At 56.1% G+C, this 15,504-nt stretch overlaps 5 protein-coding genes across 5 annotated transcripts; 3 read left to right on the plus strand and 2 right to left on the minus strand.

Moving 5' to 3' along the window:
- Nucleotides 1–3,769: 3,769 nt before the first annotated feature.
- ISF_00526 (Signal transduction response regulator, SKN7-like protein) lies at nt 3,770–5,906 on the plus strand (the record flags this gene model as incomplete). The annotated part of the gene is made up of 6 exons (XM_018844133.1): nt 3,770–3,826; nt 3,899–3,915; nt 3,973–4,243; nt 4,313–5,194; nt 5,256–5,454; nt 5,506–5,906. The coding sequence occupies 6 exons, from the start codon at nt 3,770–3,772 to the stop codon at nt 5,904–5,906; spliced, it is 1,827 nt and encodes a 608-aa protein (XP_018708583.1).
- Nucleotides 5,907–7,009: 1,103 nt separating this feature from the next.
- On the plus strand, nt 7,010–8,774 carry ISF_00527 (DNA primase small subunit; the record flags this gene model as incomplete). The annotated part of the gene is made up of 4 exons (XM_018844134.1): nt 7,010–7,290; nt 7,340–7,561; nt 7,626–8,072; nt 8,135–8,774. The coding sequence occupies 4 exons, from the start codon at nt 7,010–7,012 to the stop codon at nt 8,772–8,774; spliced, it is 1,590 nt and encodes a 529-aa protein (XP_018708584.1).
- A 189-nt stretch (nt 8,775–8,963) lies between these two features.
- On the minus strand, nt 8,964–10,229 carry ISF_00528 (tRNA m(1)G methyltransferase domain containing protein; the record flags this gene model as incomplete). The annotated part of the gene is made up of 1 exon (XM_018844135.1): nt 8,964–10,229. The coding sequence occupies one exon, from the start codon at nt 10,227–10,229 to the stop codon at nt 8,964–8,966; it is 1,266 nt and encodes a 421-aa protein (XP_018708585.1).
- Nucleotides 10,230–10,685: 456 nt separating this feature from the next.
- On the plus strand, nt 10,686–11,572 carry ISF_00529 (Mitochondrial import inner membrane translocase subunit Tim17 family protein; the record flags this gene model as incomplete). Its single annotated transcript, XM_018844136.1, has 4 exons — nt 10,686–10,893; nt 11,011–11,130; nt 11,207–11,395; nt 11,469–11,572. 4 exons carry the CDS (start codon nt 10,686–10,688, stop codon nt 11,570–11,572), a joined length of 621 nt encoding a protein of 206 aa, XP_018708586.1.
- Nucleotides 11,573–12,273: 701 nt separating this feature from the next.
- ISF_00530 (DNA mismatch repair protein MSH2) lies at nt 12,274–15,174 on the minus strand (the record flags this gene model as incomplete). Its single annotated transcript, XM_018844137.1, has 3 exons — nt 12,274–14,898; nt 14,963–15,094; nt 15,151–15,174. The coding sequence occupies 3 exons, from the start codon at nt 15,172–15,174 to the stop codon at nt 12,274–12,276; spliced, it is 2,781 nt and encodes a 926-aa protein (XP_018708587.1).
- Between the last annotated feature and the right edge of the window lie 330 nt (nt 15,175–15,504).

Here is a 15,504-nt window from a genome sequence, read left to right on the forward strand (position 1 = left end):
ATTTGAGACACGACAGGGTGCATGCCTGTGAGTGTGGCATGGAGTGTGTGTGTGTGGTATTTACGGCGGGATCCGAGACACCAACTAGCCAGGCTGCCAGGCTGCTGAGCGTGTTCGGCGTCTTCGTAGACCAGAGCGACGGTTGGGATAGAGTTGAGACGAGGAGGCTCAGCCTATTGCCTTGCAAGCAAGATGAGAAACAGAAACAGAAACGGGGTATGATGTTATGATGGTAGCGACTAGGCGTGTACCATGTACGTGGTTTGGTTGATGAGGGATGGCGCGTCCTTTTCGATCGACACGAGGTCTGCTCCCGGGGCGGGCGGCACATCGTACTAGGGGGTCCACAGCACACCTAGGCGGAACCAAGTTTCTGTATGTATGTATGTATGTATGTATATATGTACAGTATGTACAAGGTAAGTACGGCGGTCGACAAGGCAAAATGGCTCAAATGGATTTTTTAGGTCGTATGCACTGCTTTGCCTCATTTTTTCCCACTATATACACCTAAGAGGGTAGTATACCTATATACTTAAACGATATTACACTTATTAGTAAAATCGAGGTTTTTAGTAGTTACTTTACTCTTTTATCCTTAATCCTAAATTAATAATAACAACATTTAATAATACAGCCTACAGATGAAACTAAGCTTACATAATGGGTCCTCTTAGAGATACAAGAGCATCAATTTAAACGTGGGCAAAAGGTTTAAGGCAATTTCTCTCAACAACGCATAATTAAGCTAAACACAACACCACACTAAGGCCGAAGCACAATACCACAGCTAGTTCTAACGCGCACCTAAAACATCAATACTATTCTTATATACTTATACGGTTAAGTAAACACTAAGCTATACAGTAAATGCCTAAAGGGCTATAGTGTTTTAGAAGGCTATATAAGTATTCTATTAATAGTAAATTATGCATATATAAACTACATATACTTATTAAATATTAAAAGCCTCTATATATAAGTATTATTATAAGTATTAAGACGGCCTAAGACATATAGGAGATATACTAAATGCCTAGTATAGATGATAAAGAAGACTTAAATATAGAGATAATTAAGTCAATCTCAAAAGAACAGTGGCAAGCAATCAGTGAACTTTTCGTTCAATGGACAAAGCAAATGGCTACAACTAGTTCAGGGGCAAAGGCGGGGTAATTTGCGCCACTTTTTTCTACACATACATATAGTAAGAAGTATGTATGTACTACTAGTTCGTACTTGGGTTGGCGATGCGAAGCAGCAGGGAATCTGGACGCTCACGAGAAAATTGCGTTGGGGGGATGGCGACATCGTAACTTGATGGTGGTGTTGAGGGCGTATTGAGAGTGGTGGTCAAGAGGAAAATTAACAGGAGTAATTGAGTGAAGGGCGCGTGAATGAAAAGAAAAAATTAAGGTTTGAATGCTGGTCTCCCAATGGGGGACGCAGATTTGCGGTGGTAACTAACTCGTAGGGCGCGAGAAAGAAATTGCGCAGGCGGAGAATTCTTAGATCGATGCGACGGAGAGATTTGCGCCGGGCAAGGATTGCCAAACTGGCGTCGAGCATTTACATCAGTAAAGTGAAATGTCGTGAAAAAAAGGAGATGCAATGGGGCTTTCTTGTGGTGATTCCTGCCTTGTAGCCGTGCGAGGGCGCGAGGCTGTACATTCACAGTATGGAGTAGTTGACGATGGATGCTTCTTGGTGGTGGAACTGGGCGCCATCAAGCAGCCTCAGTGGAGCGAGGATGGGGTTGCTGTCAGGCAGAAGCACGAGAGCAGCCGGCTGGCCAATGAGGGTTAGATTGACGAGTTTGGCGAGCAATAGCGCAGAGAGATGGATGGGGCGGTGATGCAGGACGAGCAGAGGAGGAGCATCTAATAAACGACGAGTTAGTTAGAGGACCGAGGTGAGGTGCGGCGTTGTGTTGGTATTACGAGTCGAGGTGGGGAGAGAAACACATGGTAATCCTGGGCAGCACAGAAGTACCTTGGAGTCGAAGAGAGTATTTGGTGATGATTCTGATGGTGAGCGTCGATGGTAATGTGGTAATGGTGATGGGGTTGATGGTGTTGATGCCGGCGTTTGTCGTCTGGAGAGCAAGGCCGCCTACAAAGACAAGCGAAGGCAGATTGTGGCTTGACCAGTCAAATGTTTACAGGGGTAACAGCAATATTCGTTTGCTCATTGCAGATGTGATGTGGCAGGGCAGAGGATTAATGTTGATACTTGACCTGGCAAGGCAGGCTGGTATGGGACGAGGTACCTGCGCTACAAGGTACATTAGCAGGCACATACCTATATACATACATACATAGGTGTGAGCTATGTTGTACATACATAGGTACGTGTGTACGTGCTTGAATAGGTACATAGGTAGGTGGCAGTATGGGGATTTAGAAGAAGAAACAAGACTATTTGTTGTGTTGACTAAATTAAAATAATCATATTTTTAGCATACAAAGACTTCCGCTGTCTGGGTCATTGAATCCGCATGTACCGTACGGATACATAATCTGTACCGTACCGAGCCAGCTTCTGCAGCCTTGATCCATGCAAACTGCTGCAAGTACAAACCTACCAGTACTGCAGGCTATAACATGCAACATCATACAGCCTCTGAATTTTAGTTGGTAGATATTCGGTAGCTATGTACTGTAGCTGCACTCTGTACAGGCACTGACTGCGCACGTTTTGCTTCAGAAGTAGGTTCTTATGCAAGATGCCACCTATGAATATCTCTCCTCCTCAGTGCGCGCATTTGACAATCCACATCACCTCACCACCAGGCAAGCACCTCAACCACCGCACAACCTCCATCTCCTCCCCCCTCCTCCTCTAACCCTCTCCTGCCCGCCAATCCCCCTCTGCTCTCTACCTCCCACCGCCAGCTCACTCCTCGTCATCACCATCATTATAGTCGTCTTTTTTTTTTCGGTCCTTATCCAAGTCAATCAGTCCCCACCCCCTCGCCTACCAAACTCTCCGCCCCAGCTGGCTCCTTAAATACGCTGGTTACCATTATTACCATTATTATCTTGGAGCGCAGTGTCCAGATACGGCCAATCTTTGTTCGAGTTTCGATTTCGATTTCGAATCCGATTTTTTAAATTCTACCTGCTTTTCCCCTTTCTGTCGCTCTTACTATCACGATCGCTACCCATCTACACAACCCTCCCTGCCTTATTACTACCACGGCTGCCCTCGCCTACCAATCAAGCCTCGCGCCGCCCGCCGCCACACTCGCCGCCTTGGCTGACCTTTTTTCGCCCGCCGCTATTATCCGGTCGCTTCAACTGGCCTTTTTTTTTTTTCTTTTTTTTTTCCATCCCATGTAAATCCCTGACAACAATCTCTACCTCCTCCGTCGAACCTCTTGTTCAATTGCTTGCCTTCGTTCCCTCTTTTGGCTGGACTACCGCTCTATTGCGCCCGTGTCGCCCGTCATTTCCTTCCGCTGTCGACGGTCAGCTTGTCCGCCCCATCGACTCTTTCCTTCTCTTCGGCGTCCCCGGTTGCCAACCTCCGATCCCTATTCGGCCGTCAACATCAACACTCCCGACCACGCATCCGCGCATTTATCACCCTCACTGCCTCCGCGCACTGTGACACCGTTTCTTGCCTCGTTTCCGATACCGAAAATACCACTCTCCCCGCCCTTTGCCCTCGTCTGTTCGGCGACCCTTCTCCTGGCCCGCCTCGTCTCCTGCGAGGAGCCGACGCTGCTACCTCGCCTCTGCGCCCTTTTCACCTCCTCTCAGCCATCATGTCCGGCACAGACGCTGGCCAGCCTCAAGGCTCCGGTAATAATGCGAGCGAATTTGTAAGACACCACTCTCCTGCCTACCGCGCAACCACTCCCCCCTCGCGCCGCTAATACCCCCCCTCGCTACAGGTCCGCAAGCTCTTCAAGTATGCAACATGCTGCCCTCGTCCGTGTTGCTTCCCGCCGATACTAACTACCTGTAGAATGTTGGAAGATCCCTCTCACCAAGACGTCGCGCGCTGGGGAAAGGACGGCGACACCTTTGTCGTCGAAGAAGTCAGTCTTGCCAATCAATCCTCAGGCCTTCTGCATGCCGCAGCTAACCGCAAACAGGGCGAGAAATTCACCCGATCTATCCTCCCCAAGCACTTCAAACACAGCAACATGTCCAGCTTTATCCGCCAACTGAACAAATACGATTTCCACAAAGTCAAGCCCTCCGCTGACGCCGATGCTTCGAACCCCAGTGGCAATGTACGACGCCATCCCCCCCCCCGGCCCGAAATCCCACTCCAATACCCTCTGACACCGTTATCTCCTTAGGTCCTCGAGTTCAAGCACCCATACTTTCGTGTAGACAGCAAAGATGATCTCGACAATATTCGTCGGAAAGCACCGGCGCCTAGGAAGCCTCAACCGCCTGAAGATTTCACCACAAGCCAGCACGTCAGCGTCATTTCCGAACAGCTCACCGCCACGCAACAGCAGGTCCAGCAACTGCAAGAGCTCTTTAGCGAAGTCTCGCAAGCCAATAGACTCCTCATCAACGAGGTTATGACCCTCCAGAAGATGCTGAATGCCCAAAAAGGCGCCCAGCATGAGATGCTCAACTATTTGACAGGCTACCCGGGCCGCACAAATGCCATGATGAGCCGTCCTATGGCCTCGAACGGAGCCGTCCCGCAGGCTGACGCTGAGGAAATCGCACCGGAGCTGCGTCGAGCCCGCGAACTCTTGGCTAGCGTCACACCCAACGTCATTGCCGATCGTGAGCTTGAGCGGTTGCACGACGTGTATGGCCCCATGACAGACTCTAGCGCCATGATCACTCCCGTCACCATGCCAATGTTGCACGACCCCATCACCGATCTCAGCCGATACCCCGTCTACCCCGTGGGCCAAACCGTTGGTATCGACCCCTTTGCTTCCGACCACATCCAGAAGCTCCCGTATGCCATGCCCGGCGAGGCGGCCGCGGCCACGGCCACGGCACTCGTCGACCATCATCACCACTCCCAACAGCACACACCGACTTCGGGGGTCCCCACGCCCGTTATGGGAGCCGCTGCGCCGACCAACTCGCGAGAAGCCCCGACTATCTGGGGGGGCAGGAAACCCCTCGTTTTCCTCGTCGAAGATGATCCCACTTGCGCCAAGATTGGCAAAAAGTTCCTCAGGTCTATGGGGTGCGAGGTGGAACATGCAGTGAGTCTGCCGAACATTCGCATGGCCGCTGCCAGTTAAAAAAATTGCTGACAAGTTGTAGCCCGATGGTGCCGAAGCATTTAACCGGGTGAACAATCCGACACGAGACCGTTTTGACCTGATTTTCATGGACATCATTATGCCCAAGCTGGACGGTGTTTCTGCTAGCATGTATATCCGACAGCAATGCCCTTCGACGCCAATTATTGCCATGACGTCCAACATCCGGCCGGATGAAGTGAATTCGTATTTTGAGCATGGTAGGCGTCCTAACCACACCGTCAGGGTGTGACTCGAGCTAACTTGTACAGGAATGAATGGTGTGCTAGCAAAGCCCTTCACCAAGGAAGGAATGCTCAAGTCAGTAAAGACAAACCTCGCTCACATGCTCAAGAATCCGCCGCCTACGGCCGATGGCACGGGTGCGTTTATCATGCCTGCTATAGGATTCATAGACGGGGGAACGCCAGTCAAGCTGGAGGCCCCGACGCCTGGCTCAGGGAACAGTTGGGCCAACAATGGCATGCCGCAAGGTGAAGCGGATCACGGATACGGCATGGTGAATGGTGCAGCACCATTTCCGATGGCAGGCAGTAGCCGGACAGCGTACGCTGCGGGAATGGACGGCCCGTCGGGGCGGATGGTGCCGGATCATGAAAGTCCTCCAGAGAAGCGGCAACGGCTTAACAATTCGCAAGGCAACTTTGCGTGAAGGGTTACACTGTCTGCGTCGAGATGGCGCTTGAAGGACATCGAATGTCTGAAGGGATAAAGTGAGTGGAAGCAAATAAAAAAAAGCACCGGCATGTGCGGATGGGCGTCGTTTTATGGTTGGCCCTTCATCGGCAGCGGCGTGTCGCCGGCTGCGGTCGATTGCGGTCTGGACCTGCTTCATTAGTGTGGGGTTCGGAGTTCGGAGCTTGGGTGATGCAAAGTGCATGTGCGTGGATCGAATCAATCTATTTCGGGGGTGCTAGGTTTCGTTTTCCGTTTTTATTTCTTTCTTGATATCCTGTTGGGCGCGGGCGGGAAGTGGAAGCAGATCATTAAGGCTGCCTGCCTGTATGTGCCGCCCTTGGCGTTTTTCTCTTGATCAGGTTTTCTCGGGGGTTCGTTTTGGGGTGCAATTTTTTTGGCCTATTACTTTCAACAGCGCGTTGTCGGATATTAAAGGAAAGAGCAAGGGAAGAATATTGTTTGATTTGTAATGTTGTGTAACCATTAACTACGGGCAGATGCATGGCTGGGGTTTGAATGAGTCTGGACACGCCCATATTGCAGAGAGGGGGCCAGAAGCATGAGAGGACAGAAAGAGCATGCCTCACCAATACTACTTGATCTCATGACGCCACGGATAATAGCTGTGGCTTGTGGAGGCCTTTCTAAAAATGAATTGCTAGATGTGATTATCGGTGTTTTTGACTGAGTGTTATCGTGATTGATATCTTGGGCAAATGCTATGTTATATGACGGAACTGATAGCACTGCGGTGCAACCGTAAGTGAGGCTATAACATGTACAAAAGTGCCTCGTCCGTCTCAAGTCAAAATGATGATGTTTTTCTTCCGCACAATTTAGATTAATTTGGTTGCGCCTGACGGTGCAGTTATGATTGATATTTGTCTGCATACAGAGGCTGTATTAAAAGTGGCTCCAGACGAGGCCACTCTACGCGTCGCGTCCACACAAACGCGTCCCACCAGCCAGCTTCAACGCCTGATCACAACTTTACTTGGCGAGAACAAGCCCAATTGACGTATCCGTAACTACCTTCCCCTGCAACATACCCGGAACCCTAAGCCAACCACAACCATCATGCCGCATGCCCAAGGGAGCTCGCCCGCGGCCGTCAAGGACGAGCCCGTCGACGATGCCTCCATCACCAGCAGCATCCCCCAGAATGACGACGATGATGTCAACATGCTCGACGCCAGCCACGCCGCGGCTGACGACGCTGCCGTGAAGAAGACGGATTCCAAGCTCGACGACCTCTTTGCACACGACGACGACTCGGAAGACGACGACGAGTTTCCGTCCTCGGCGCCCGTCAAGGCGGAGGCGCCGAGCTCACAGCCGCAGAGACCCCCTTCGCCTACGTAAGAAACCTGAACGCACTACTTTGTACTTTGCGGGATCACATTCAAGGAAACTGACCTCCGTTGGGCGAGACAGAGACCTTTCCGCCCTCAGGGCATCAGACCCCGAGGTCATGCGCAGCTTCTACCAGCGCCTGTTTCCCTGGCGCCAGCTCTTCCAGTGGCTCAACCACAGCCCGACGCCCACCAGCGACTTTGGCAACCGCGAGTTTGCCTTTACCCTGCAAAACGACGCCTACCTGCGCTACCAATCTTTTGCCACGGCCGATCTGTGAGCATCTTCCCTGCTGTACATATAGACCCGCGAGAGAAGCACTAACGCCGCTCCTACCCAGCCTCCGCAAAGATGTTCTCCGCCTCATGCCCTCGCGCTTCGAGATCGGCCCCGTCTACACAACAAACCCGCGCGACCGCAAGACGCTGCGCAACTCGTCCGCCTTCAAGCCCCTTGCCAAGGAGCTCTGCTTCGATATTGATTTGACTGATTATGACGACATCCGCACCTGTTGCGACAAGGCCAACATCTGCACCAAGTGTTGGGCGTTCATGACCATGGCTGTCAAGGTCGTCGATGTCGCTTTGCGCGACGACTTTGGATTCAAGCACATCTTGTGGGTGTACTCTGGCCGTCGCGGCGCGCACGCCTGGGTCTGCGACAAGAAGGCGCGCGCCATGGACGATCAGAAGCGCAAGGCCGTCGCGGGCTACCTCGAGGTCATCCGCGGCGGCGCTCAGAGCGGCAAAAAGGTCAACCTTTGGCGGCCGCTGCATCCTCATATCATGTAAGACTGCCTGCCTGCCCCGTGTCGAGCTCTCGGTATCTTGATCTGACAGAGTAACACAGCCGAAGCTTGGACTTACTCAAGACACACTTCCAGGAGGACGTGCTTGCCGTGCAGGACCCGTGGTCCACCGACGAAAACGCCGAGAAGCTGCTGCAGCTGCTCCCCGACCGTGCGCTTAACGAGGCGCTGCGGCGCAAGTGGCAGGCCGCGCCGGGCCGCGCGTCGGCTTCCAAGTGGGCGGACATTGACGCCGTGGCCAAGGCCGGCCACACCGGGCTGCGCAACCTCGATACGCGTGCGCTCATGGAGGCCAAACAGGACGTGGTGCTTGAGTACACGTACCCGCGCCTCGATATCGAGGTCAGCAAGAAGCTCAACCATCTGCTCAAGTCGCCGTTCGTAGTGCACCCTGGCACGGGGCGTGTCTGCGTGCCGATAGACACGACGTCGGCGGGCGGTGAGGCGCTGGAGCGGTTCAACCCGCTCGCGGTGCCGACGGTGCAAGGGCTGCTCGCGGAGATTGACGCCTGGAAGGGTGGCAACGATGGAGAGGATGGTGGGAGCGGTGTGCAGGACTGGGAGAAGACGAGCCTGAAGCCGTACGTGGAGTACTTCCGGTCGTTTGTCGCCGGCGTCATGCGGGATGAGCGCGACGCACGCGTCAAGAGGGAGCGAGAGGATGACTCGATGGAGTTTTAGGGTGAAGAGGGATTGGGTAATTAATGACGAGGACGAACTTGTACATAAAACTTGGGTGTGTTTTTTACTTGTCTAGCATTTTCTATTGCGCATTTTGGGTGCAATGCTTGGTCGATATAGGGATAGCATAATCATCTTTGAAGCAAGGATTGGGGAGTCTCGATTCGTCTATGCAATGGGTATTTGGATCTATGCAGTGCCCGCCATTTTGCGCGTCACCTCGACTTGTTCACTGTTGTTGTTCTCGCCAGCTCGCTCGGCCTCGCCATCTCCCAGTTCAGAATCATCCCCTTCCGCTGCCTGTTCACCGTCATCTTCCTCTTCTTCCACCTCCTCCTCCGCCTCCGCCTCCCCTTCCTCACCCTCCGCGGCCCCCTCGCGCAACCTGCCGCCCTTGCGCTTCGGGATCACGCTCAGGAACGCCTTGCCCCAGTCCTCGTGCTCCAGCCACCGGAGCATGATGGCCACGACATGGTTCGTCGCCAGCACCTGCCTGCTGCGCATCACCATGTACTCGCCGATCGGCAGCCGCGCGGTGCGGATCCCCTTCTCGCGGTTCTTGTCCACCAGCCCGCCCACCACGTACGTCGTGCCGGGCTCCAGCCGCGTGAGCGTGTACGGCGAGTCGGACGACAGGTACACCACGTCGCCGAAGGCGGGGTCCAGCGGCGGCTCCGGCTCGTCCAGCGGCAGCGGGTCGCGGGCGTCGCGCGGCCACGGCGCGGGGTTCTCGAGGCTGCGCCGCAGCGCGCCGATCATGAGCTGCTCGTTGGCCGGCTGGTGTTGCCCGGCCACCTTCTCCTGCTCCTCCTGCTCGGACGCGGGCGTCACGGTCTGGAAGCTGGCCATCTGCGCGCGCGCGGCGGCCGCGCAGGCCGCAAAGTCGCCCTCGAAGACGGAGGCGCCCTTCCAGTGGCGCTGCTGCGCCTGCAGCACCTCGTCGAAGCGCGCCGCGAGCTTGCCGCGGAAGCCGGCCACCCAGAGGTGCGCGCGGTACGAGGCGTGGCGGTTGTCCGAGTACGCGCGCGTGACCTGGCTGGACAGCGACACGCGCTCCTTGTCCGTCATGTAGCTCTCAAAGTCGCAGTCGAGCACGATGGCCAGCGGCACCAGCGGCGCCGCGGGCGGGCGGTCGCGCCGGTAGACGACGCGCGGGTCCGCGCCGCCGGCGACGAGCGCGGCGCGCTCCGTCCGCACCTTTTGCTTGTGCGCGAGGCGCTTCTCGCGGCGCTTCAGGCGCCGGTCCTCGCGTCCGGCCTCCCACGCCTGCTGCTTGCGCGCACGCTTCAGCGCGTTCTTGGACAGGGGCTCCGGCGCCTGCAGGTGGCTCGGCGGTGCGGCGTCGGCGGCCGAGGGCTCGGCTGCCGGCGCGGACTGGGCTTGCGCGGGCACGGAGGCGTCCGCGGAGCCCTGGGGAGGCTCGGAGGGCACGGCCGGCTCAGCACTGGAGCTCATGGCGTGAAGTCGTCGACTTATACGGACTTGTGAGAAGGAAGCTGAGGTGAGTCTCGTGGTTGGTGGTTTGTATGTTTGTTGTCGAAGACTAATTCTTCGACATGGGATTGTTATGGAAGAAATTCCGAATGAAAAGGTAGATATGAGTCTCATACACGCTCGATGTTGATAGAATTCCTGCTCTCATTGAAGTTGAACAACTTGAGGCGGCCAGGAAAGCCGGCCAGGAAAGCCGGCCAGCTTTTTGCGACTGAGAAAATAGTGGGACAATCCTCGAAGTACCTTTGTACCTCCCAGCAAAACCACCTCGCTCCACTGTAACCAATCACAGCTTGCCAATTGAGAATAAGTCACGTGATTTCATACGGGAGGTTCGCTCTCTGTGAGGAAAACAGCTCTCTCCACGACCTCGTTCCCCGTTCCTCCCCCAGCGTTATTATTCACACCCCGACGCACATGGCTAGCCACGAGGATCACGCTGCCACCACTGGCGGGATGGATGCTGCCTATCACGCACATGACGTGCTTGACGAGACGTCCAAGACGGCCGTCGTCGGTCTGGGCGCGGGCTTCTTCATGGCGGCAGTCCAGAACGCCCTTTCAAGACGCAATGTCGGCGCCTTTGGCGTCTTCACCCGCGGCGCTCCCGTGATTGGACTTGCTGGTACGCATTGAACCCATTGAAGCTGCTTTGTTCGGCCAATTGGGCCGATGAAACTCGAAGCCCTCCCCCGGGGGCCAAGATGGGAAGAATAAGTGCTGACTCTTGTGTGATCGTTAGCTGCTGCTCCTGCCGCCTACACCTTTGTCTCCCGCACCACAATGAACCTCCGCGAAAAGGACGATGCTCTGGCCGCCGGCCTGGGTGGTTTCGCTGCTGGTGCCGTGATTGGCCTTCCCTGTGAGTAGTAGCCCCTTGCTGACGCTGCCCAATTGAAGCACAGCAGAAAGATGAAGCTGACAAATGTTCCGCGCAGCCAAGCGTATGCCAATCGTATTTGCCCTCGGTGGCCTCGTCGGCGGTGTTCAGACCGCGTTCAGGTTGGCGGGCGGCCGCCTCGACAGCTTCAAGGAGGAGGAGGACGAGTTTGCACGCAAGGAAACGGCCCGCCGGACAACACGAGTACCCGTGGAGCAGACAGTTTCTGAGGTTGGCGAGGGACGAGGTACGCCACACGAACGAAAACACAACTTGAACAGGAAAAGAGTACAGGATGCTAACGAAAACACGTGTTGCAGGCATCAAACCGCCCGGCTACGAGGAGCGTCGCAGGGAGAGAATTCAGGAAAAGTACGGCTTCGAAATCAACCCCGTCAAGGCGACCGTCGAGGGCAGCCAATAGAGCTGCTGAGAGGCGCCTTGATGACAAACGCACGATCTGGGTTGCACAACGGCCCTGGTTAAGAAAGACCAGAACCCGACCCCGCCGGGGTTATGGTGGTGGCGAAATTACCTGTACATAACCCTCTTCCTGTGGCAGAGAAGAGATGCTACACTAGAGAATTGGAGTTTTTTTGTTTGGTTTTGCGATGGTGCCGTGGACGTGCTGCTCTGTGCGCAGCGCTGGGTCCTGGCTGCAAAGGTATGTTCTCTCTCCTCTATTTCTTTCGATTTCCCCCGTCTTCTATGATGATACGTTGAGGCTGTTTATGATCCTCTGATTACATCAACTCACCATTTCTATCTACATTGTTTCACTGAGAAGACACATTCTTTGCACACCTTGCTGTCAATCCACTGGATATGGGACGAAGCAAAGCTAACGACCTTGACAGATTATTGTTCGAAAAATATTTGACAAGTTCCAAGAGGTGGATGGGGGTAGTGTAAAAGAGCGCGGATGCGATATACAGCAACCAACAACGCACAATTATTTACTTTCATATTTCCGTATTACTAGCGACTTTGATTTTATGTTTTTGTCTCCTGTGGTCCCATGCAGATGTTAAAACCTTGTATACATTACCAAAAACGCCCATTTCGCCCTGCCTATGTTTCGCACAATACAACGTACATAAATCTTGATGTCTACACCTCCTTCCCTCACAGCGCCTTGACAGACTGGAAGAACGGGTTGGCCAGGAGCTCCTGGTCGGCGCCGACCAGCGCCTTGAGGCGCGCGACCTGCTCGTCCTTGCTCAGCCCGGAACCGCTCACCTCGTCGCGCCAGCGCGCCAGCACGCGCTTGAGCATCGCGCTGCCCTGCTCGACGTCCTCCTTGGTGTACCGCAGCGCGAGGCCGTCCTCGCCGTCCTCGTGCTTGGTCGTGAAGTCCTCGAGCTCGTCGGCCTTGCGCTTGGCCATGCGCACCACCTTGTCCGGGAAGCGCACCAGCTCGGCGACGTGGATGCCGAAGCTCTGGTCGCACACGCCGGGCTCGACCTTGTACAGCAGCGTGACGTCGCGCTTCTCGCCCGCGTCGCCGCTGCCGATGTGCGCCGTGACGTGCAGGTTGGCGACGTTGGGGTGTTGGTCGGCGAGGGCGGTGAGCTCGTGGAAGTGCGTGGCGAAGAGCGCGAAGCAGCGGATCTCCTTGACGATGTGCTCCGAGATGGCCCAGGCGAGGCCGAAGCCGTCGTAGGTGGATGTGCCGCGGCCGAGCTCGTCGATGATGATGAGCGACTCGGCGGTGGCCGACTTGAGGATGTTGGCCGTCTCGAGCATCTCGGCCATGAAGGTCGACACGCCCTTGAGCTGGGAGTCGCTGGCGCCGACGCGCGCGAGGACGGCGTCGAAGAGGGTCAGCTCGGCGGCGGAGCACGGCACGAAGCTGCCGACCTGCGCCATGAGCGCGATCGCCGCCACCTGCCGGATGTAGGTCGACTTGCCGCCCATGTTGGGCCCCGTGATGACGAGGAAGGACGAGGTGTCGCGCGTCAGCGTCACGTCGTTGGTGATGAACTGCACGTCGTCCTGCAGCTCCAGGCACGGGTGCCGCGCGCCAACCAGCCGCGTCTCGCCCTGCCCGCGTGGGTGGATGGTCGGCCGCACGTACGCCTCGGGCGCGTGCACGGCGCTGTGCGCGAGCGACACGATAACGTCGAGGTGCGCCAGCACGCCCGCCAGCCGCTCCAGCACCGGGCAGTACGATGCCGCCACCTGCACCACCTCATGCACGAGACCACTCTGCGTCCGGTTGTAGTTTTGCGACAGCTGGTCGTGCTCCCGCCGGTACGCCTGCAGCTTCTTGGTGGTGAAGTAGACGCCATTCTTTTGCGTCGAGCACTCCTGGTACTTGGCCTTGTTGCGGATGCAGCCGGCTTCCTGCCGCGTCAGCCGCATGCACACCCCGTGTACCTTGTGGCCGGTCTCAAGGAAGATCTTTTTGTCGGCCTCCTGCCCGAGGTCTTGAGCGGCTTCGCGGAATTCTTCGCGAATGCTGCGGTCGAGCTGGTCGAGCTTCTTGCGGATGACGCGCAGGCCCGCGTCGTAGTCGGGCTTAATAATGTACTCGTGGCGGTCCAGGGCGTCGAGGTCGACCGTCTGCTCGACCATGTCCTGCAGCCGGCCGAGGCTGTCGGACAGCTCGCGGAGCTTGGTGGTGTAGGCTTCGTCGAGGGGATCGCGATAAGCCTCGTCCATGACGCCCTCAAATGTGCCGATGAAGCCGGGAAGGCGGATGATGACCTGGTACGCGCGGACGACGTCTTCCAGGTTGGCCTTGCCGCGCTGGAAGCGCTTCGACAGCCGGTAAAGGTCCGGAACGGAGCGCAGGTGCGTTTCCTGCATCGTCTGGCGGAGCTCCGTATCGGTAACGAAGGCCTCGACCAGCTGCTGGCGCCTCTCAATCTCTTCCTTGCTCATGAGCGGCTGCTTAAGCCACTGCGCCAGCAGGCGGCTGCCCACAGGCGTCTTGCAGTGGTTCAGCACGCCAAAAATGCTCATCGTCTTGGCACCGTCGCGGGGCCCGGGCATCAGGCTCAGGGCCTTAAGGGCCGCGGCGTCGAGCTTCATAAACTGGGCGAGGTCGTGTTGGTAGAGCTGATACTGGCCAAAGTTGGAGGAGTCCTGGAGAATGCCTAGGTACTTGATGAGGGACGCGGCGGATCCCATGGCGAGCTTGAGGTCGGTCTGGGGCAGGAGGGCGGTGGCTTTTTCGTCCTTGAGAAGGCGGGCGAGGTCCTGGTCGATGTCACGGGTGGCAAAGTCGGCGGCGGGGCGCTCGGCGACGGCGACGCCGCAGTTGTCGATGATCTGGCGGAGCTTGGCGAGCTCCGGGTCGCGGTCCTTTTCGGTCTTGTTGTCCTGGGGCAGAAGGCATTCGCGGACGCCGAGCTGGATGAGAAGGGCTTCAAAGTTGGAGTAGAGGTCGTTGTCGAGGAACTCGCTGACGCCGAGCTCGCGGACGGAGGCGTCGGCGAAGCAAACGCCGACAGCGCGGGCCTCGGAAGCGCGGGCAGTAATCTTAACGGCCATTATCATGGGGGCGGACTCGACCTGGCCGCCGAGGTCGTCCTCGACGTCCTGCAGGTTGCCAGGGGAGGCCTGTTTGGTGCACTTCCAGTTCATGCGGCCGTTGGGGCTCTGCCAGATCTCGACGCGGCGCCCAAGCTTAAAGAGGGCCTCGCGCAGGAACTGGCGGAATACTGTGACGGTCATAGTGACGGAGGGAAGGCCGGTATGGTCATTGCGGCCAAGCTGCCGGACGACGGAGGTGGTTTTGTAGACCTGGAGCGTGTTAGGGAGGGTCGGTGCTGGTGAAGAGGAGCATTGGCAGAGGGTTCGATAGTACCGTGTTGGCAATGTAATTGGCATCGTCGCCGTGGGATGTGTACCAGTCGCCTCGGTCAAAGATTCGGACGGTGTCGTCGTTGACGGCGGGGAGCGACTTGAAGAAGCGGATGAAGCCGCCCTCGTCGTCGAGCTGGGCAGTCGGTAAGTCAGTATGGGTTAAAAGGATGCAGCGGGCGTCTAAATTACCTTGAGTTCCGGACGGGAAGCCATGGTTGAATGGAGACTCTACCAATGGCAATGGATGCTAGCGGATGAATCCTTTGATGGTTCCGTGATCGGTTGGATGGATGGATGGGGGTGCTGGCAGTTTTGGGGGCTGCGCGCGTCAGGGTTCCGGGGGACGCGTTTTGGTGGGTGCATTTTAAAGTGGCGACGCGAGAATGGCACGACGACTGTTGGCTGTTGGATGTGAAGTGTATCTGCTACAACGACGAAAATATCTCAAATAAGGGAAAAGAAAGAGAAATGAGATGAATAGAGTTTTTTTTTTTTTTTTTTTTTTGGGAAGATCTCTATGAAAATGCGAGGCAAGTGATGCAG

The sequence above is a fragment of the Cordyceps fumosorosea genome (assembly GCF_001636725.1).
Source record: "Cordyceps fumosorosea ARSEF 2679 chromosome Unknown scaffold_1, whole genome shotgun sequence".
NCBI classification, from domain to species: domain Eukaryota; kingdom Fungi; phylum Ascomycota; class Sordariomycetes; order Hypocreales; family Cordycipitaceae; genus Cordyceps; species Cordyceps fumosorosea.